The 18,579-nt window shown below is 67.8% G+C and overlaps 4 protein-coding genes across 5 annotated transcripts in view; 1 reads left to right on the top strand and 3 right to left on the bottom strand.

The window, feature by feature from the left end:
- NPLOC4 (NPL4 homolog, ubiquitin recognition factor) overlaps positions 1-2,517 on the bottom strand; it is a 67,519-nt gene extending 65,002 nt beyond the window's left edge. The window contains exon 1 of the mRNA XM_062175399.1: positions 2,423-2,517. Coding sequence (XP_062031383.1) covers positions 2,423-2,437 — 15 coding nt within the window. The 5' untranslated portion in view covers positions 2,438-2,517. The remainder of the gene's footprint in view (positions 1-2,422) is intronic.
- A 4,834-nt stretch (positions 2,518-7,351) lies between these two features.
- Positions 7,352-11,654, top strand: TSPAN10 (tetraspanin 10). Its single transcript, XM_062216091.1, has 3 exons — positions 7,352-7,393; positions 8,261-8,889; positions 11,243-11,654. The coding sequence occupies exons 1-3, from the start codon at positions 7,358-7,360 to the stop codon at positions 11,652-11,654; spliced, it is 1,077 nt and encodes a 358-aa protein (XP_062072075.1). The 5' UTR covers positions 7,352-7,357.
- A 1,202-nt stretch (positions 11,655-12,856) lies between these two features.
- PDE6G (phosphodiesterase 6G) lies at positions 12,857-16,569 on the bottom strand. Of its 2 annotated transcripts, XM_062216185.1 has the most exons (4): positions 15,826-16,569; positions 14,478-14,697; positions 13,676-13,716; positions 12,857-13,409 (listed from the first exon to the last, which is right to left on the bottom strand). In XM_062216185.1, the coding sequence occupies exons 2-4, from the start codon at positions 14,621-14,623 to the stop codon at positions 13,333-13,335; spliced, it is 264 nt and encodes an 87-aa protein (XP_062072169.1). In that variant the 5' UTR covers positions 14,624-14,697; positions 15,826-16,569; the 3' UTR covers positions 12,857-13,332. The 2 variants fall into 2 exon arrangements, with proteins under 2 accessions (XP_062072169.1, XP_062072170.1); XM_062216186.1 differs by lacking the exon at positions 15,826-16,569 and having other exon boundaries at positions 14,478-15,817.
- A 104-nt stretch (positions 16,570-16,673) lies between these two features.
- On the bottom strand, positions 16,674-18,455 carry OXLD1 (oxidoreductase like domain containing 1). Its single transcript, XM_062216184.1, has 2 exons — positions 18,380-18,455; positions 16,674-17,863 (listed from the first exon to the last, which is right to left on the bottom strand). Exons 1-2 carry the CDS (start codon positions 18,438-18,440, stop codon positions 17,463-17,465), a joined length of 462 nt encoding a protein of 153 aa, XP_062072168.1. The 5' UTR covers positions 18,441-18,455; the 3' UTR covers positions 16,674-17,462.
- Between the last annotated feature and the right edge of the window lie 124 nt (positions 18,456-18,579).

Below are 18,579 nucleotides of genomic sequence, written 5' to 3'. Positions count from 1 at the left end.
GGGGGCAGGGCCACCTGCAGCGTCAGCATCCACATGGGCACTGGTTTGTGTCGCGTTCGCTCCACTTCCGATCCAGCTCTCTGCTGTGGCCTGGGAAGGCAGTAGAAGATGCCCCAGGTGCTTGGGCCCCTGCACCTGTGTGGGAGACCTGGAAGAGGCTCCTGGCTTTGGCCTGGCCTTGGCCTTGGCCTTGGCCTTCTGGTCATCTGGAGAGTGAACCAGCAGATGAAAGATCTCTCTGTGCAACTCTTTCAAAGAAAGAGAGAAAGAGAGAAAGAGAGAAAGAGAGAAAGAAAGAAAGAAGAAAGGCTTCCACTGATAGACTAGGAAACTCCACAATGGCATTACAGGCTATTGAATTTTGTCTACTTGTATCAAACTAAGACTAACTCTAGATCTTCCTTAAGGGTGTGACCCGTCTCTCATTTTCTAAAAATTTCCACTTGGGGCCGGCGCCGTGGCTCACTTGGTTAATCCTCTGCCTGTGGCGCCGGCATCCCATACGGGCGCTGGGTTCTAGTCCCGGCTGCCCCTCTTCCAGGCCAGCTCTCTGCTGTGGCCCGGGAAGGCAGTGGAGGACGGCCCAAGTGCTTGGGCCCTGCACCCCATGGGAGACCAGGAGGAGGCACCTGGCTCCTGGCTTTGGGCACTGGCCGTGGTGGCCATTTGGGGGTGAACCAACGGAAGGAAGACCTTTCTCTCTGTCTCTCTCTCTCACTAACTCTGTCAAATAAAAAAAAAAAGTTTAAAAAAAAAAAACTTCCACTCGTCTGAAAAGGGTTTGCCCCGTAAGTTCTCAACCTTGAAGACGTTGTCTTGAGTGATCCGAGTATCTCAACTGTGAAGAGCTTCGTAACCACGCCTGTTAAATCGTCTACCACTGGTTACCGGCTCTGGAGAGCAGGCGTTTTGGTGTTTCTGGGGCCTGTCTCAAAGCCTGGGCTGTGGTGAGGAGCTGCGCTTCCCGGTGGCCCCGGCGCACGGACGGACACAGCCGGGCGCCCCGGAACTCGGCCCCTCCGCTCCTCGGGAGATGAAGGACTCATGGAACACGAGCCAGCTACACCCACAGAAATCGGTTCTAAAGTCTAACTTCAAAGAGGCCTGCTTTAACTCCTCACCGTCTGGGAGGAAGCCTCACCTCCTACCCGCCGGGAGGCCAAGGCTGGGCACCAACCGCAGCCGGGACCCGCACAGCCACAACCGCAGCCGGGACCCGCACGGCCACGGGGGTCCGCAACCGCAGCCGGGACCCGCACAGCCACAACCGCAGCCGGGACCCGCACGGCCACGGGGGTCCACAACCGCAGCCGGGACCCGCACGGCCACAACCGCAGCCGGGGCCCGCACGGCCGCGGGGCCACAACCGCAGCCGGGACCCGCACGGCCACGGGGGTCCACAACCGCAGCCGGGGCCCGCACGGCCGCGGGGCCACAACCGCAGCCGGGGTCCGCACGGCCACAACCGCAGCCGGGGCCCGCACGGCCACGGGGGTCCACAACCGCAGCCGGGACCCGCACGGCCACAACCGCAGCCGGGACCCGCACGGCCGCGGGGCCACAACCGCAGCCGGGACCCGCACAGCCACAACCGCAGCCGGGACCCGCACGGCCACGGGGGTCCACAACCGCAGCCGGGGCCCGCACGGCCGCGGGGCCACAACCGCAGCCGGGACCCGCACAGCCACAACCGCAGCCGGGGCCCGCACGGCCGCGGGGCCACAACCGCAGCCGGGGTCCGCACGGCCACAACCGCAGCCGGGGCCCGCACGGCCGCGGGGCCACAACCGCAGCCGGGACCCGCACGGCCGCGGGGCCACAACCGCAGCCGGGACCCGCACGGCCACGGGGGTCCACAACCGCAGCCGGGACCCGCACGGCCGCGGGGCTGTCAGCGCCGCTGTCGCCCCCCGGAGACCCCCAACCCCCTGGGCCCCTTCCCGGCCCAACTCCTCATGAGTTCGCCAGTGACCGCCGTCTCTGATTTCCTGGCCATTTTCTTCGGCCAACTTCGGGCGGGAAGGGGCGCAGTCCCGGCCAAGCACGGCCCCAGCAGGCAGGCGTCCGGCCTTGCCGCTCCCCTCCCCTCCCGGCTGCGCCCCTCGCCCGCCGGCCGCCCCGACCCGGCGCAGCGAGGCCGGGAGCCCCGAAGGCGGCCAGGGGCGGCCGGGCCCGGGGGCCCCGCCAGCGGCTCGGCAGCTGCGGAAGGGCCCGGCCCGCCGGCTGCGGCGTCACGGCAGGCCCGGCCCGAGCAGGCGCGGAGCGGCCCGGGGGGGCCCGGCCCGAGCAGGCGCGGAGCGGCCCGGGGGGGCCCGGCCCGAGCAGGCGCGGAGCGGGCCGAGGGGCCCGGCCGCTCGCCGCAGGCCGCCGCGGCAAATCTGCTGCCTCATCCCGCGCCCCGCGCCCGCCCCGCCGCACTCACGATGCTCTCGGCCATGGCGGCCGCCGCTGTGTCCGGGCTCGAGCCCCGGGCCGCCGCCGCCGCCGCCTGCCGCCCCGTGGGCCTCGCAGCCCCGGCCCCGGCCTCAGCCCCGGCCTCGCGCCGCCGCCGCCACCGTCGCTCCAGCTTCGCCGCCCGCCGGGCCGCCGCCGACGTCCGGTGCTTCGCCTGACGCGCTCCGCCGGGCCCTCAGCCCGCAACGCAGGTTCCGGCCTCAGGGACGGCCCCGCGCATGCGCGGGCGCGGCGCGCGGCCCCGCCCCCTCAGCCTGCCCGTCCGGCCAGGCCCCGCCCCCTGGGCGAGCGCGCGTGCCCCGCGCTCCGCGGAGACCCCCGCGCGTCCGAAGCCTCGCCCGGGGCTCGCTGCGGAGTTGCAGACCTCAGGCTGCTCACAGACGAGCAACGAGTAATCTCGGCGGGGCGGTATCCATCTTCGTACCTAGGTTTCACATTTTTTGCGCTGAAACAGATTTTAATCCCATTTCTCCCAGAACTTTCACGCCCCTGGTAGATGAGCCAGCGCCAGCCGAGCGGGCTTCCTCCTGCGCCTGCTGTCTCTGAAAGGCGGGCGGAGTGGCAGAGGAGGACACAGCCGGGGACCCCCTCTCCCATGCGGAGGGCTAGGGGTTAGGGTCAGGGTCAGGGTCAGGGTTAGGGTCGGGTCGGGTTGGGTTAGGGTTAGGGCTAGGGCTAGGGTTGGGTCATGGTTAGGGTCAGGGTCAGGGTCGGGTTGGGTTAGGGCTAAGGTTGGGTTGGGTCATGGTTAGGGTTAGGGCTAGGGTTAGGGTCAGGGTCAGGGTCGGGTCGGTTGGGTTGGGTTAGGGCTAGGGTTAGGGTTAGGGTTGGGTCATGGTTAGGGTTAGGGTTAGGGCTAGGGATAGGGTTAGGGTTAGGGTTGGGTCATGGTTAGGGTTAGGGCTAGGGTTCGGGTTAGGGTTAGGGTTGGGTCATGGTTAGAGCTAGGGCTAGGGTTAGGGTTGGGTCATGGTTAGGGTTAGGGCTAGGGCTAGGGTTGGATTGGGTTAGGGTTAGGGTTAGGGTTGGGTCATGGTTAGGGCTAGGGCTAGGGTTAGGGTTGGGTCATGGTTAGGGTTAGGGTTAGGGTTGGGTCATGGTTAGGGCTAGGGCTAGGGTTAGGGTTGGGTCATGGTTAGGGCTAGGGCTAGGGTTAGGGTTGGGTCATGGTTAGGGCTAGGGCTAGGGTTAGGGTTGAGTCATGGTTAGGGTTAGGGCTAGGGCTAGGGTTGGATTGGGTTAGGGTTAGGGTTCACATCCAGATGCCAGCAGCAGTACCTGAGCTGTCCCCTGCACAGTAGCAGGGAGCCGGGTTGGGGCTGGAGGCTGGAGGGCCTGGAACGCAGGGAGCCCCCTATGGTGTACGGGGAGTCTGGAGCCTCTGTTCACTCTTGAAGTTGTTAAGTGTTCCACCTTTGCCTCTGGCGCAGGGCCAGACCCTGCAAACTCTGCCACTGACCCTGCCTGTGGTTGTGAGAAAGTTGTGAAAACCCCAGAGAGGATGAGACTCGCCTGGTCAGCCCCAGGGTCCACTCTGCTGTGCTGGGAAAGTTAGGAAATGGTCCGCACCCCAGCCCCTCCCTTCCCGCGAGGTCTGGGGCACCGGCTGTGCTGAGCACCGAGCCTTTCCACGCACAAACGTTCACCGAGGCTTCCACGAGGGGCAGGCGCCAGAACCCTGCCTTCGTGGTCGTGTCCACAGGAAACACGCAGCGTCACGTGTGATTGGACGTGATTGGAGGGAGGTGGGAGGGCAGGAGAGAGGCAGGGGCCTGAGCAAGAGCAGCCCAGGCTGGGGGTGCATGTGCAAAGGCCCAGGGGTGCTGTGTCGGGGGCTGCGTGGCCCCTGCACTCTGTGCTGAGAGTGGGGGAGCCCCCGGTGGGCTGAGAGATGCCAGACACAAGCTGCCCAGTGCGTACCAGGGTTCTGCAGGCCGACGGAGAGTGGAGGTGGGGAAGGGGCAGCGTGGCACGGAGACCCCTGAGGAGGCTCCCGCGGTTGTGCGGGACGATGGTGGGGGTGACATGGGGAGATTACGTTCAGGAGCCGAAGGCCACACCTGCCCCCCGCCCCCCCCCCCCCGTCAGACGCTCCTCCCCTCACCTGGGACCCTGGGCGGTGCTAAGTGGCCACGCCCCTCCCTAGACTCACTTCCTCAATACACGTCGCCATGGCTGCACGCCATGTCCGTGCCCGCGCTTTGAATTCTTCTCTAAGCAAAAGGCAAGAGCCTGGGATAATCACTGTGGCCCAGCCTAGCCCACCACAGTGGGAGTGCAGGACCAGAGGTGGCGGAGACAGTCCCTGGAGAACACCGACAGGACGCGTGGTGGATGCCGCCCGGGGCCCTGGAGAGGGATGGGGGGGTCAGGGCTCAGGGCTCCTGAAGCTCCCTGCTCTGTTGGGGACAACCTTTGTGGCCCTTAGGTAAAAATGAAGGAACTGCCGCAGCCCTGCCCCAAGTCCTGATACAAGGAAAATTTTTTTTAAGAGACACAGAGGGGCCAGCGCTGTGGCATAGTGGGCTAAGCCTCCACCTTCAGCACTGGCATCCCGTATGGACACCAGTTCAAATCCCAGCTGCTCCTCTTCTGATCCAGCTCTCTGCTGTGGCCGGGGAAAGCAGTGGAAGATGGCCCAAGTCCTTGGGCCCTTGCACCCGCGTGGGAGACCCGGAAGAAGCTCCTGGCTCCTGGCTTTAGATCTGCCCAGCTCTGGCCGTTGCAGTCATCTGGGGAGTGAACCAGCGGATGGAGGACCTTTCTTTCTGCCTTTCCCTTTCTCTATCTGTAACTCTTCCTCTCAAATAAATAAATAAATAAGATCTTTAAAAAAGAAAGAGAGACACAGAAACAGAGCTTCCATTTCCTGGCTCCCTCCCCAAATACCCACAAGGGCGTGGACTGGGCCAGGCTGAAACCAGAGGCCCAGAACTCCACCCAGGTCCCGCACTTGCCCCAGTGCCCCCCCCAGGAGCAGTGGCAGGGAGCTGGCACCCGAGAGAACCTCGTTCTGGGCCGTGGGAGAGCAGGAGAGGGCTGACCGTGGCTCTGACAGGCAGCCACGGGTGGTGAACCCACGCCGGCTAACCACAGAGATCCACGCGTGAGGGCAGAGCCCGCGGGGCCGATCACCTGTCAGGCTCCTCCTCCCGGCACTGCCAACTTGGGGATTACGTTTCCAGTGCCTGAATTTTGAGGGACACCCTCAGCCCGCGCCCCCATCCGCCCACTGCACCCCCATCTAGAGTGGAAGCTCTGTCAGTGCAAACAGCGCTGAGTGAGGCGAATCCTCCTACCAGGGAGAAGAAAACACCACGGACTGCTCCCCTAGTGCCCAGGTCTGCCATCCCGAACCTGGGCTGCGTCCAGCACGGGGTCGTCCTGGGAGCCCAGCGAGGTCAGGGAGCGGCCGCACGAATCGAGCATCTGTGGTACACGCGGGAAAAGGCCCCAAAACCCAGGCGAGGGGGGCTGCTGCTCCCCGCGCTGCGGAGGAAGCCTGCACAGAGCCAGTGGCCTGAAGCTGGACGCGGGCTTGGGGGTGTCCGGCTGAGCACGGCACAGCCGGGGACGACACAGGTGCAAGGGATCCCGGCCATTTGGGGCCGGGAAGCAGCAGACGACGATGCGTGAAGCTGAGAGGAGACTGGGCCTCGAATGTCACAGGGACCCAGGAGCAGGCAGGTGGCCCAGCTCTGATCCCCGGCTCCGGCTCCGGCTCCGGCTCCGGCTCCGGACTCCAGCTTGCTGCTAACACAGGCCCTGGGAGGTGGCAGGCAGCGACTCAGCAGCTGAGTGCCTGTCTCCTACGGGGGAAAGCTGGACTGGGTTCCCAGCGCCTGGCTCAGCCCAACCCTGGCACAAAACCAAAGCTGACACAGCAGAGCAGGCAGGGGTGGGGGAGACAGGATGGGGCAGAGGTGGATCCTGGGAGGCCCCTCCCTCTTCCCCAGGGACCTCCAGCGGTCCTCCAGCCCTGGGCAGCTCTGACTTGCCCTCCCACACTTCACACAGGTCCCAGCGGGAGCCAGGGAGGCCCAGGGAAGGCGGCCAAGGCAGAGGCAGGAGGGGCCCTGAGTTAGGGAGCCTCTGAACTCTGTCCTGTGGCGTCAGGACGCAGCGGGGACTGGGACACTGTCCCGTGGCGTCAGGACACAGGGGACCGGGACAAGGCTCTGCTCCTGAGAAGCAGGGAGGGTGGGGCTGCCCAGGAGGGTGGGGCCGCCCTCAGCTCACGCCTCGAAACCAGCAAGCACGGGCCAGCGTCGCGGCATGGACGGCTCAGCCGGCACCCTGTAGGGGCACAGTCCATGTGTGGCTGCTCCACTTCCAATCCAGCTCCCTACTAATGAGCCTGGGAAAGCAGCAAAGGAAGTGCTTGGGCCCCTGCCGCCTGTGTGGGAGACCTGGCTGACGCGGCCATCTGGGGCGTGAACCAGCGGATGGAAGACCTCTCTGTCTGACTCTCCTCCTCTCTGGGTAACTCCACCTTTCAGATTAAATAAATCACACACACACACACAGCAAGGCTACAATTGGGCAGTGGACAGCAGAGGAGGGAGCAGGAGAGTCGCCCAGGCCTCGGGCTGCTAGGGGGCCGCCGGGCAGTTGTGAGCCGGTTCTCAGGGTCTGCGGCCCCGGGAGGGCTTATGGAGCAGCCACAGGGCCCACATGGGGGCCCACAGCCCCCCACAGCCCGGCCCGGGCAGTGCCCGCAGCGGCAAGGCCAGGAACTCGAGGTCAAGCCAAAACACTGCAGGCGTCTCGTGGGCAGCGGCCGTGTTAAGCCCCAAGATGTGACTCCTCACGTGACCTGACCACGCCTTCTGCAGCAGCTCCCCAGCCCTGGCCGCGCTCGGCTCAGTGAGAGGTGGCCCGAGCAGCACCACTGCCGCTGACGATGGAGGAGTGGGAGAGGAGCCCCCTGCTGCCCCAGGTGAGCCAGGGCCCCTGAGCCCCCCATCCTGGCCTCCCCCGAGCCGCTCTGGGCGTCTCTGTCAGCCTAGGGCCTGGGCTGCAGTGAGCAGGACCCCCCCCCCCATGGACCCAGGTGGGCCTCAGGGGCATGCATATGGCTCCCCTGGGGCCAGGGGAGAAGTGGAAGCAAATGTCCCTCGCTGGACGCCCTTGGCCTCCAACAGCCCCCGTCTCGCCGCCTGGGGCCGCGGGCCTGGGCCTTCTGCTCTGATTTGGGGCCTGGGGGCTAACAAACACCCTCTTCGTCTCTGCTCCGTGGGCAGGGCCCAGACGGCTGGTCCTGGTAGATGGGGTGGAGTGGGACCCTCCCTCACTGCGTGGCCCTAGCTCTCTAATGCTCCCTCGCCTGGTGGGAAACCCCGTCCCCGCAGGAGAGCCAGGAGGAGCTGAGCGGCCTGGTCTCTGCCTGCAGCGCCCCCGGCCAGGCCCTCCCAGTGGCCTCAGCTGCAGGCCCGAGCACAAGGCCCAGCCCTTGGTGGGGCCCCTGGGAAGGTTCTGGAACCTCCCAGAGTGGGGGCAGCAGGGCGGGGAGGTCTCTCCCGCGGCTGCACAAGCTCACCCCAGACAGACCTGCCCCAAACCCACGGAGGCAGCCTGACCACCCAAGCTGCACCACAGGGCCACCCACCCCATCATGCAAGTGTGGGAGGCAGCCCCTCCCTCCGGGACCCTGCAGGGTGCGGCCACAGTCCAGGGGCAGGGCCCGAGCCAGGCCACACAAGCCAGACGCCCCTGAGCGCCCACCGTCCGGTCGCCGAGCCCCCTCCCCCTCCCACACTGGGGGGGGTGGCACCCCTGTGTCACGTGGTCTTCCTTCCTCCCGCAGGACGCTGCTGGCCGAGAGCCACCCCTCTCGGTGAACAGCCCGCCCACTTCGAGCCACGGGGGCCTGGCGTCCTGGGAGGACAGGGCCAGGGTCTGGGGCTACAGCGCCTGTGCCCCTGGGGCCCAGCAGCCGGCCTGCAGGAGAGGCCCACCCCGCCCCCTCCCCGGGCCGGGCAGCTGCCTCAAGTGCCTGGCCTTCTTCTCCAACTTCCTGTTTGCCCTGCTGGCCCTGCTGGCCCTGGCCGTCGGGCTCTGGGGCCTGGCCGTCAAGGGGTCTCTGGGGAGTGACCTGGGGCGGCCCCTGCCGGCGGACCCCATGCTGGGGCTGGTGATGGGGGCGCTGGCGCTCAGTGCCGTGAGCCTGGCCGGCTGCCTGGGCGCCCTGTGTGAGAGCGCCTCTCTGCTGCGCTGCTTCTCCTGGGGGGTCCTCGCCCTCCTACTGCTCGAGGCCCTGGGGGGGGCCCTGGTGGTGGCGCTCTGGGGCCCCCTGCAGAGCGGCCTGCAGCACACCCTGCGCCTGGCCGTCGCTCACTACCAGGACGACCCCGACCTGCGCTTCCTCCTCGACCAAGTGCAGCTGGGGCTTCGGTGCTGCGGGGCGGCGTCCTACCAGGACTGGCAGGGGAACCCGTGAGTGCCGAGTGCCGGGGAGGGGTGGCCCTGGTGGTGGCCAGGCCGCACGCGTGCACGCGCACACACACACACAGAGCACACTACACACACGTGAACACGCACACGCGAACACACACGAATACATGCACACGTGAACATACATGACCACACGCACACACGTGAACACGCACACGTGAAAACATGAACACATGCACACACATGGGCGCACGTCTCACGTGTTCAGGCGTGCGCGCACTCCCACCACTCCCATGTGCACTCACTTCCGTGTTCTCACGCGCTCACACAAAATCGGGCTAAAGCAGGGTGTCATCCTGGCGTGGGACTCCACCGAGTGCGTGTGCACTGCGTGTGAGTGTGTGCACCCACGTGTGAGTGTGTGTGAGTGTGCATGTGTGCGCGTGAGATTTAACGCTGGTTACTTAGGGATGCGGTGCAGTGATTTTTAATGTTCTGTTCAGGAGCAGGTGGGCCCCGGAGTAGCACCTGCTGTCCGCGCCAACCCAGCAGAGAGGACGTGGGCTCCCTCCTCCGACCCTCCCCGGTGTGCCCAGGGCCCGGGGTCAGAGGAGACGCAGGCCACGCGGGCTCCCTCCTCCGACCCTCCCTGGTGTGCCCAGGGCCCGGGGTCAGAGGAGACGCAGGCCACGCGGGCTCCTTCCTCTCACCCTCCCTGGTGTGCCCAGGGCCCGGGGTCAGAGGAGACACAGGGCCACGCGGGCTCCCTCCTCGGACCCTCCCTGGTGTGCCCAGGGCCCGGGGTCAGAGGAGACGCAGGACCACGCGGGCTCCCTCCTCCGACCCTCCCCGGGTGTGCCCAGGGCCCTGGGTCAGAGGAGACGCAGGGCCACGCGGGCTCCCTCCTTGGACCCTCCCTGGTGTGCCCAGGGCCCGGGGTCAGAGGAGACGCAGGCCACGCGGGCTCCCTCCTCTCACCCTCCCCGGGTGCGCCCAGGGCCCGGGGTCAGAGGAGACGCAGGCCACGCGGGCTCCCTCCTCCGACCCTCCCTGGTGTGCCCAGGGCCCGGGGTCAGAGGAGACGCAGGCCACGCGGGCTCCCTCCTCTCACCCTCCCCGGGTGCGCCCAGGGCCCGGGGTCAGAGGAGACGCAGGCCACGCGGGCTCCCTCCTCCGACCCTCCCTGGTGTGCCCAGGGCCCGGGGTCAGAGGAGACGCAGGCCACGCGGGCTCCCTCCTCTCACCCTCCCCGGGTGCGCCCAGGGCCCGGGGTCAGAGGAGACGCAGGCCACGCGGGCTCCCTCCTCCGACCCTCCCTGGTGTGCCCAGGGCCCGGGGTCAGAGGAGACGCAGGCCACGCGGGCTCCCTCCTCCGACCCTCCCTGGTGTGCCCAGGGCCCGGGGTCAGAGGAGACGCAGGCCACGCGGGCTCCTTCCTCTCACCCTCCCTGGTGTGCCCAGGGCCCGGGGTCAGAGGAGACACAGGGCCACGCGGGCTCCCTCCTCGGACCCTCCCTGGTGTGCCCAGGGCCCGGGGTCAGAGGAGACGCAGGACCACGCGGGCTCCCTCCTCCGACCCTCCCCGGGTGTGCCCAGGGCCCTGGGTCAGAGGAGACGCAGGGCCACGCGGGCTCCCTCCTTGGACCCTCCCTGGTGTGCCCAGGGCCCGGGGTCAGAGGAGACGCAGGCCACGCGGGCTCCCTCCTCTCACCCTCCCCGGGTGCGCCCAGGGCCCGGGGTCAGAGGAGACGCAGGCCACGCGGGCTCCCTCCTCCGACCCTCCCCGGGTGTGCCCAGGGTCCGGGGTCAGAGGAGACGCAGGGCTCGTCCCTTGTGCCCGGCAGGCCTCACAAGCCCTGCTGTGCGCCATGGCTCCAGGAAGCGAGACGAGGGCTGCGTCACTCACGCCTCCCTGAGGCCTTGCCCCCTTCCCTGCCCACAGTGAGGCCGAGGGAGGCCATGGGGACGGGCTGGGGGCTGTGGCCGGAGCAGCACTCCTCAGCCACCCTGGCGACCCTCCCTCTCTCTGCCTCCCTGCCCAGTGCAGCCCCTCAGGCCCTGGCTCTGCCTCCTAAGAGCCCACGGCCCGAGGACAGGTCCACGTGGACTCGCACAGCTCCGCCGTGGGTGCTGCGGCCACCCGCGGCCATTCAGAGCGGGAGGCGAGCGCAGGTCTTTCAAGGCAGAACCAGGGCCACAGAAGTTCTGAAGCAGCAGTCCTCGGCCACGGGGATTCCTCGCCGCATCAAACGCTTGTCTGCCGGCCACGCACCCGTGTCTATGCGCGGGTGTGCGCACCTGCGGGTGTGCGTGGGCGCGCGCGGCCGAGGGGCGCGGGAGGCCCCAGCGGACGGCGGGCACCGACCCCGAGAGTGACACCTAGCGGCTCTTGCAGGTACTTCAACTGCAGCGCTCGCGGGCCGTGGGCCTGCAGCCTCCCGGCCTCCTGCTGCGTGGACCCCTGGGAAGACGGCGCCTCCGTCAACGACCAGTGCGGCTCCGGGGCGCTGCGCCTGGAGGAGGCGGCGGCTCAGAGCGTGGTGCACCTGCGGGGCTGCGGGGCCCCGCTCCGGCAATGGCTGCGTGGCGGCGTGCGGGCCTTGGGCGGCTGCCTGATCGCGGTTGTGGTGGTCCAGGGCGCGGAGCTCCTGCTGGCCACGCAGCTGGTTAGGGCCCTCGCTGTCCGCAAAGGGGAGCCGGCGGGCCCCGGGCGGGCGGGGAGGGTGGAGCCGGCCCCTGGAGCACCAGGCCAGTTACCAGACGCTCTGCAGAACCAGGGCTGCCTTTCCCTCCAGCCCAGCAGCTGAGATGAGGCGGGCTGGGCCTCTGCTCTCCCTCCATCCCACCCCAGACCTCTGGGCTGCCCACCCTGCTGCCCAGGGTCCACCTCCCTCCTGATTCTGTGGCTTCCCGAGGCCCTGCTGCAACCCCCACTCTGGCAGCTGCCCGATTTCGGCTTCTGGAGACCTTTGCCACCAGACGCACCTGAGTGGCCAGCACTGCCTGCCCCTTGCAAGGCCTCCGTGGTCCGAGTGTGTGTCCCCGTCTGCCTCCAGCAGCGGTGCCAGGAAGAGGCAGCTGGCTCTGGGAACAGGGCCCTGGACGAGAGCCTGGCACCCAGCTGCACCTCCTCCCCAGGCTGGCCCCTCCCCTCCCCTGGCCACCTCCACTTCCTGCCCGCTGTGGGGGCCAAGGACAAGGCCACACTCCCTGCAGCGAAGGGCAGGGTCTTTAGAAGTAGCTGAGGAGCTGAGACGTCCGGGGGCTATGAGCCCACCAGGGCCCCCTCTCACCACGGGGTCCTGTGGGCCCGTCTGCACCTGTCACACGCATGGGACCAGGGCCCCCTCTCACCACGGGGTCCTGTGGGCCCGTCTGCACCTGTCACACGCATGGGACCAGGGCCCCCTCTCACCACGGGGTCCTGTGGGCCCGTCTGCACCTGTCACACGCATGGGACCACAGGAGCCCTTCCAAGAGTCACCCCGGTGGCAGCTGTGTGAACTCTCCACGCACCCGGACGCTTGGCATGACCCCATGTGCTGCGGGGGAGTGTGCACAGCTCCCCGGGGGCAGGTGGACAGCTCCCCGGGGGCAGGTGCACAGCTCCCCGGGGGCAGGTGCACAGCTCCGTGGGGGCAGGTGCACAGCTCCCAGAGAGCAGGTGGACCGCTCCCTGGGGGCAGGTGGACACACTGCCCCTCCCTCTGGGTCTCCATGTCCTCACTGGTGAGGTGGGGATGATAATCCCACCTCGTGATGAGAGGCGTCTGTGGGCCGTGTCTAGGCCCACCTACTTGGTGGCCAGCACGGTGCCCACTGGGAGTGCGTGTGGGCTGCTTGGACGTGTCCAGGGCCATCACCGCTGAGGTTCAGTGGGGCGCACACTCTGATGGGGTTTCCACCTGCCCCCCACCGTGCCTGGCCAGCCCTCTTGCCCACCACCCACCACCCTGCGTCTTCCCCCCCTGGCTCCTGCCCAAGCGGCCGTCCCCCACGCATGCCCGGATAAGCAGGACAGATTTTATTTCTGGGACAGGGTCAGCAACAGTGGGTGGTGTGGGAGGGCCTCGACCGGTCCCCAATGCCCCCAGGACCCCCCAGCCACCACGTCCCACCCTAGGGTGCCCAGCTGGGAGGGGTTGCAGAGGGGGAGACACCAGACACTAGACAGGGCCCTGCCCTGCTCTCCACCTGGCTGCTCCTCTACCGCCCCCTGCAGTCCCGAGGGGTGGGCCGGTGTCTCCCAAGGTAGGCGGGGCGGGGGAGGGTCTGGAGGCCTGAGGTCACCGCCCCCCACCCCACATCCACGTGCCATCTGGGCTGGGCGGGGGCTCCTCTACAGGAATCCGGGAGGGGTTGGAAGCAGGCAGAGGGGTCTACAGGAATGCGGGAGGGGTTGGAAGCAGGCAGAGGGGTCTACAGGAGTCCGGGAGGGGTTGGAAGCAGGCAGAGGGGCGGCCCAGGCCGGGGCGGGGGCTGGCGCTAGATGATGCCGTACTGGGCCAGCTCGTGCAGCTCCAGGTGGTTGAAGGCCTCCCAGGGGCAGATGACGGTGATGTCTGCAGAGGGCGCCGTGCGTCAGGAGGACCCCCAGCCCGGCCGGGGCCACCCCTGCCCCTGTGGCTCCCAAGGAGACCGTGGGTTCAAGGGCCAGAGTACAGATCCCAGGGCGGGGCCCCCCTCCCAGAAACACTGGGGACTGTCTCATTGGTGGAACTGAAGCTTGGTGTTAGGCAGTGATGGGGGCACTGGAGGTGCCCTAGGAAAAGGCGGGGAGGGCGGGAGGCTGTGGGGGCACAGTGGGCCCGGGGTGTGGCCGTCCTACCTGTCCCCAGGCCTTCCATGCCGGGGATGTCGTCCCCAAACCTGCAAGGACAGTGTGGTCAGGGATAAGGCCTGATAGCAGGACCCAGCAGGACCCTCCCCTGGGGGCGGGGGATGAGTCTGCTACCCGAGGACGACTGAGTCCCGAGAAGGGGGAGCAGGGGCAGGCGCACGCATGGGTGCAGGGGCGGGTGGGTGCCCGGGTGCAGGAGCAGGTGGGTGTCCGGTGCATGGGTGGGTGGGTGCCTGGGTGCAGGGCCAGGCAGGTGCCCGGGTGCAGGGGCGGGTGGGTGCCCAGGTGCAGGGGCAGGCAGGTGCCCAGGTGCAGGGCCAGGCAGGTGCCCAGGTGCAGGGGCGGGTGGGTGCCTGGGTGCAGGGGTAGGCAGGTGCCTGGTGCATGGGTGGGTGGGTGCCTGGGTGCAGGGCCAGGCAGGTGCCCGGGTGCAGGGGCGGGTGGGTGCCCAGGTGCAGGGGCAGTTGGGTGCCCGGGTGCAGGGGCAGGTGGGTGCCTGGTGCAGGAGTGGGTGGGTGTCTGGTGCAGGGCAGTTGGATGCCCGGGTGCAGGGGCGGGTGGGTGCCTGGGTGCAGGGATGGGATGTGGAAGTGGGTGTGTGCTTTCCTTGTCACCAGCATGTAGAAGTGTCAGGGCCCCCCAATCCTTCTCCCCCTGCTCTGCCCCGTCAGGCCCCAGGAACCTCCCTGTACTGTGAGGATGGGGCCACCTCAGCCCCCCTCAGTCCTCCCCACCCGCAGGTGTCGCCTGGAGGGGGAAGGGCTGCCTCCCCTCCCCCAGCTTTGCTTACCCCTGGACGCCCTTTTTGGGGGGCTTGCTCTTGAACTGCCTGGTTTGCCGCTGCTTAAATTTGGGGGGCCCCTTCCTGGGGGTGACAGGCCCTCCGATCACCCTGGTGGCCGAGCGGATCTCTGCCTTGGGTGGCTCCAGGCTCATGGTGAGGCCGGCAGAGACACTGCAGGACTCTTCGTGTCTGGATGCCCTTGTCCCAGGCTGGACTCCTCATGCGGCTGTGGGCAGAGCAGTGGGGCCCAGTCAGCCCCTGCTTCCGCCACAGCCCTGGACCTCAGCCCGCCGGAGCAGAGGGGCCAAGAGGAGAGTAGCTTGCCCTGCCGGGTCCCTCTTTCCTCTGCCCGGCCCGGCTCCCCCGTGGAGGACCCCGCTCCCACCTGGCCCTGTGCCCCCACTGCTGCCCACACCAAACCCTTCTCCTGGCCTCCCACTGAGGACCCCTTGGTGCCTACATCCCCCTCCCCTGTATCCCCCCCTGGACAGAGGGGTGATTGGCATCTGAACCCAACCACTTGCTGTGCAAAGTCCCACCCGGCCCAGCCTTGCTGTTCTTAGGGCTGCCCACCCTCCAGGTCCCCAGGGGAGGCCTTGCCCCGGCCCACCCAGCTGTGGCTGTGCCCCCAGGCCAGATCTATCCGCTCTTGCCAGGCACTGGCCTGCACGCTGGCTGTGGACGGGTGTTAGCTGTCTGTCCCTCGTGCCAGACCTGTGCCGTGCTGTGACTAGCGGCCCAGGAGCCGTAGGTCTCCCTGCCCGCAGAGGCTCCCGGAAGGGCCAAGTGCACGCCCTCTTGCTGAGGCTGTCCTGGCACCACGGGCACGGTGCCGGCTCTGTCCCCTGAGCCTCTCCCCAGATGCCCTAAGCCCCAGTGACCTGGGCCAAGGGCAGCCCTAAGCCTGTTACCACGGAGGGGGATGACACCTGTAATCTCCCAGGGACTGGGTAAGATTACACGTGCTGTGAGGCGCTGGGGCACAGACAGGGCCATCGTTCCCCTCACTCACAACGCCCTAGAAACCGCCTCTCGGGGTCCCCTTTCCTGCCCCTGCTCTTGTGGGGAGCCTTGGCCACTGCTGTTTTGCTAGGCAGCGTGGGCAAGTGGCCCTGTCCTGAGAGGTCGGCTCTGACGGGGCTGGCCAGCCATGCCACCTTCACGAAGGCCCAGCCCTGCCCTTGGGAGGGATCGGGGGTCCTGGGTGCTCCCGCCCCATGGCATCCTCCCCTTGTCTGAGCTCTAACCATCGAGTGCCATCCCTATCCCCATGGAAACTGCCGTCTCGGCGGCCCTGGGGCACTTCTGCCCACCGAGCCCCGGCTGCAGGGAAGGGGCAGGTGGCACTACTCACCACGGGCAGGACAGGGCGGGAGCGGCGGCGGCCCTGGCTCAGCGGTGTCTGCCCGAGCATTTATCCTGCCTGGCTAAGTGGATTAGGGCTCTCCTTGCTGACACCATGAGACCGTGCAGGCCCCCGGGGGGGGCACTCCTGTCAGGGACTCTGGGGTGGGCAGAGGGGCTCAGGTGCAGCCAAGGGCCTGGGGGACGGCGGACGCCCTGCCCTGAGGCCGCCGTCTGCCAGACAGAGACAGATGGCTCCAGAGGCTGTCCTGGGCTCCCCCTCCCTTTGAAAAGACTTCCACGTTTACTTATTGGAAAGGCGGTCACAGGCACAGACCGTCCATCTACTGCCTCAGGCCCCGAAAGCCTGCAGCGCGGAGGCCGGATCAGCCCGAGCCGGAGCCCAGCTCTCAATCTGGGTCTCCGACGTGGGCCATCAGCCGCCGTCGCTCGGCACGAGCAGGGAGCCGAATCCACAGCGGAGTGGCCCCCACCGGCACTCCAGGGGTGACGCGGGTGCCCTAAGTGGGGCCTGACCAGACGTCTAGTGGGCCTTGTCACCCGTGGGCAGGGCAGCGCACCCGCAGTTCTACCGTCACAGCTCTCTCTCCCCTCACTGGCTTCCCAGGAGACAAACGAGGGACAAGAACCTCCAACCCCGGCCCTGACCAGGCCACTGGTCACCAGAGCTCAGAACTGCTGGGAAGGGCTGGGCTCTGGAGTCCCAGGTGACGACTCAAGTACTGAGGGCCAGTGGGAGACCCAGATGGAGTTCAAGGTCCCTGGCTTCGGCCTGGCTCTTATGGGTATTTGGGGAGAACCCATGGATGAGCGTTCCTTGTCTCTCTGCCTTTCTTTAAAAAAAAAAAAAAAAAGATTTATTTTTTATTTAGTTGAAAGGCAGAGCTACAGAGACGAGGAGAGACACAGAGAGGTCTTCCACCTGCTGGTTCACTCCCCAGATGGCCACAACAACTCGGGCTGGGCCAGGCCGAAGCCAGAAGCCAGGAGCCAGGAGCCAGGAGCTCCATCCGGGTCTCCCACGTGGGTGCAGGGCCCAAGCACCTGGGCTGTCTTTGGCTGCCTTCCCAGATGCATTAGCAGGGAGCTGGACAGGAAGTGGAGTGGCCGGATCTGGAACCAGTGCCTGTATGGGATGCCAGCAACGTGGGTGGTGGCTTAACCCGCTACACCAAAATGCCTGTCTGTCTTTTAAATTAAATAAATAAATACACTGCCGGGAGAAAGGTTCTGGAACTAACTCCCCAGGACTCCTGGTCCAAGCTCCCTGAACCCCAACCTCCCAACCGCCTGGGGAGCCTAGGCGGAGGGGGCCGGCCATGGGCTGGCGCTCAGCCTGGCTGGTGGGAGGGGAGGTGCGTCTCCCCCAGGAGCCGGCAGGGGGACAGGGGCCCTGCCCAGGCTGCCCGCTGGGGGCTTTGCTGCTTGCTGAGGGCAGGGCTGAGCCTGGCAGGACCCCTGAGGCGCTGGCCCCCGCACGGAGGAGACCCCAGGCTGGCGTGACCGCAGGTGCGGCAGGCGGGCAGCACCCACGGCTCTGCCTTTGGCCCCAGACAACGACGCAGCAGCAGCACGCAGCCGGTTTATTCTCAGGCAGGCGCAGGTGCATCGCGGGTCCGGCCGGGCTCAGCCCGCACCGCTGGAGCGCAGCTGGATCTCCGTCCTGAGGAAGGCCTTGAGGTTCTCGTCGGCCACGTGCCGGTCCAGGGCGGCCAGGGCCCGCTGCCCGCCGTCCCGGTAGTGCCGCAGCAGCCTGTCCGCGTACTCCACCCACACGCAGTTGGGGCAGCCGCTCATGCAGCAGTTGGTGGGCGGCTGGAGATCAGGCGGCAGAGGGTAGGGGGATTCTGAGGGGTTTCCGCTGGGCAGGGAGGCCTCGGGCTGCCTGGCGGCGCCTGCTCCAGCCTCCACGGGCTCCGTCCCCAGCGTCCTGTGGCCATCAGGAGCTGGGACTTGTGCCCGGTGCCCGAGGACCCAGCTGCTCCTGAGAGGTCTCTGGGCGCAGGCCCAGCTGCAGAGCCAGAGTGCTCCCTGCGGGGAGAGGGGGCAGACAAACGGGTGAGTCTCCGCGAAGCCGGTCCAGGCCTCGCCTGCCCAGAGACGTCTCAGCCCTCCTGCCCTGGGCGGTGGCCTCGGACCGGCTGGACCGAGCGGGGTGCAGGTGGGGGCCCAGCACCGCGGGTGCAGCGCTTGTAGACACGAGTGGCGGCCGCTGAGCCCATCCCGACCCCCGTCTCCCTGTCACAGCAGCCCAGGCCTCTCCGGCCACCCCGCCCTCAGTCCAACGCGGGCCTTCGGGGCCCCCTCCCCCGCTCCACCTACTCCGCGGCACTGGCCGCCGAAAAGTCTACAAACGCGCGCCTCCCGGGTCACGGCCACGCTCGCGGAATGAGCACGGGTGGCAACAGGTGCAGCTGGGCCGAGGGGCGCCGGCCGCGTCCCCACACCGGGGGTCGCTGCCCCTCCCGGGAGCTGGGTCCAGCCCGGCCCGCGGCGCCCTGCTGCCCTGGCCCGCCACCCCGCCGCCGCCGCCGCGGGGATACTTGCCGAGCGGGCCACCGCAGCCGCCGCCCGGCCTCCGGCCGCCACCCTCCCCAGCGCCATCGCGCGCCGGGCCCGGGACCGCGGGAGCCTTAAGCGGCGGCCGCCTCGGCCAATCGAGGGCCGCCAGGGAGCCGCGTCGCTCCAATGAGCGCGGGGTGGAGCGCAGGAAGCGGAAGTGGGGCGGGACCGTGCAGCGGGG

Source organism: Lepus europaeus, chromosome 18, assembly GCF_033115175.1.
Source record: "Lepus europaeus isolate LE1 chromosome 18, mLepTim1.pri, whole genome shotgun sequence".
Lineage (NCBI taxonomy): Eukaryota > Metazoa > Chordata > Mammalia > Lagomorpha > Leporidae > Lepus > Lepus europaeus.
The sequence above is the reverse complement of the archived record's forward strand: the minus strand, read 5'-3'. Positions and strand labels throughout refer to the sequence as shown.

Excerpts from the sequence above, each read along its gene's own strand:
- OXLD1 (XM_062216184.1), bottom strand. The coding sequence starts at position 18,440 with ATGGCGCTGGGGAGGGTGGCGGCCGGAGGCCGGGCGGCGGCTGCGGTG. Across the intron at positions 17,864-18,379 it reads TGCGGTGGCCCGCTCGGCAA|CACTCTGGCTCTGCAGCTGG; the intron begins GTATCCCCGCGG and ends CCCCGCAGGGAG.
- TSPAN10 (XM_062216091.1), top strand. The coding sequence starts at position 7,358 with ATGGAGGAGTGGGAGAGGAGCCCCCTGCTGCCCCAG. Across the intron at positions 7,394-8,260 it reads GGAGCCCCCTGCTGCCCCAG|GACGCTGCTGGCCGAGAGCC; the intron begins GTGAGCCAGGGC and ends TTCCTCCCGCAG. Across the intron at positions 8,890-11,242 it reads CAGGACTGGCAGGGGAACCC|GTACTTCAACTGCAGCGCTC; the intron begins GTGAGTGCCGAG and ends CGGCTCTTGCAG.
- PDE6G (XM_062216185.1), bottom strand. The coding sequence starts at position 14,623 with ATGAGCCTGGAGCCACCCAAGGCAGAGATCCGCTCGGCCACCAGGGTG. Across the intron at positions 13,717-14,477 it reads CCCAAAAAGGGCGTCCAGGG|GTTTGGGGACGACATCCCCG; the intron begins GTAAGCAAAGCT and ends CTGTCCTTGCAG. Across the intron at positions 13,410-13,675 it reads CATGGAAGGCCTGGGGACAG|ACATCACCGTCATCTGCCCC; the intron begins GTAGGACGGCCA and ends CGCCCTCTGCAG.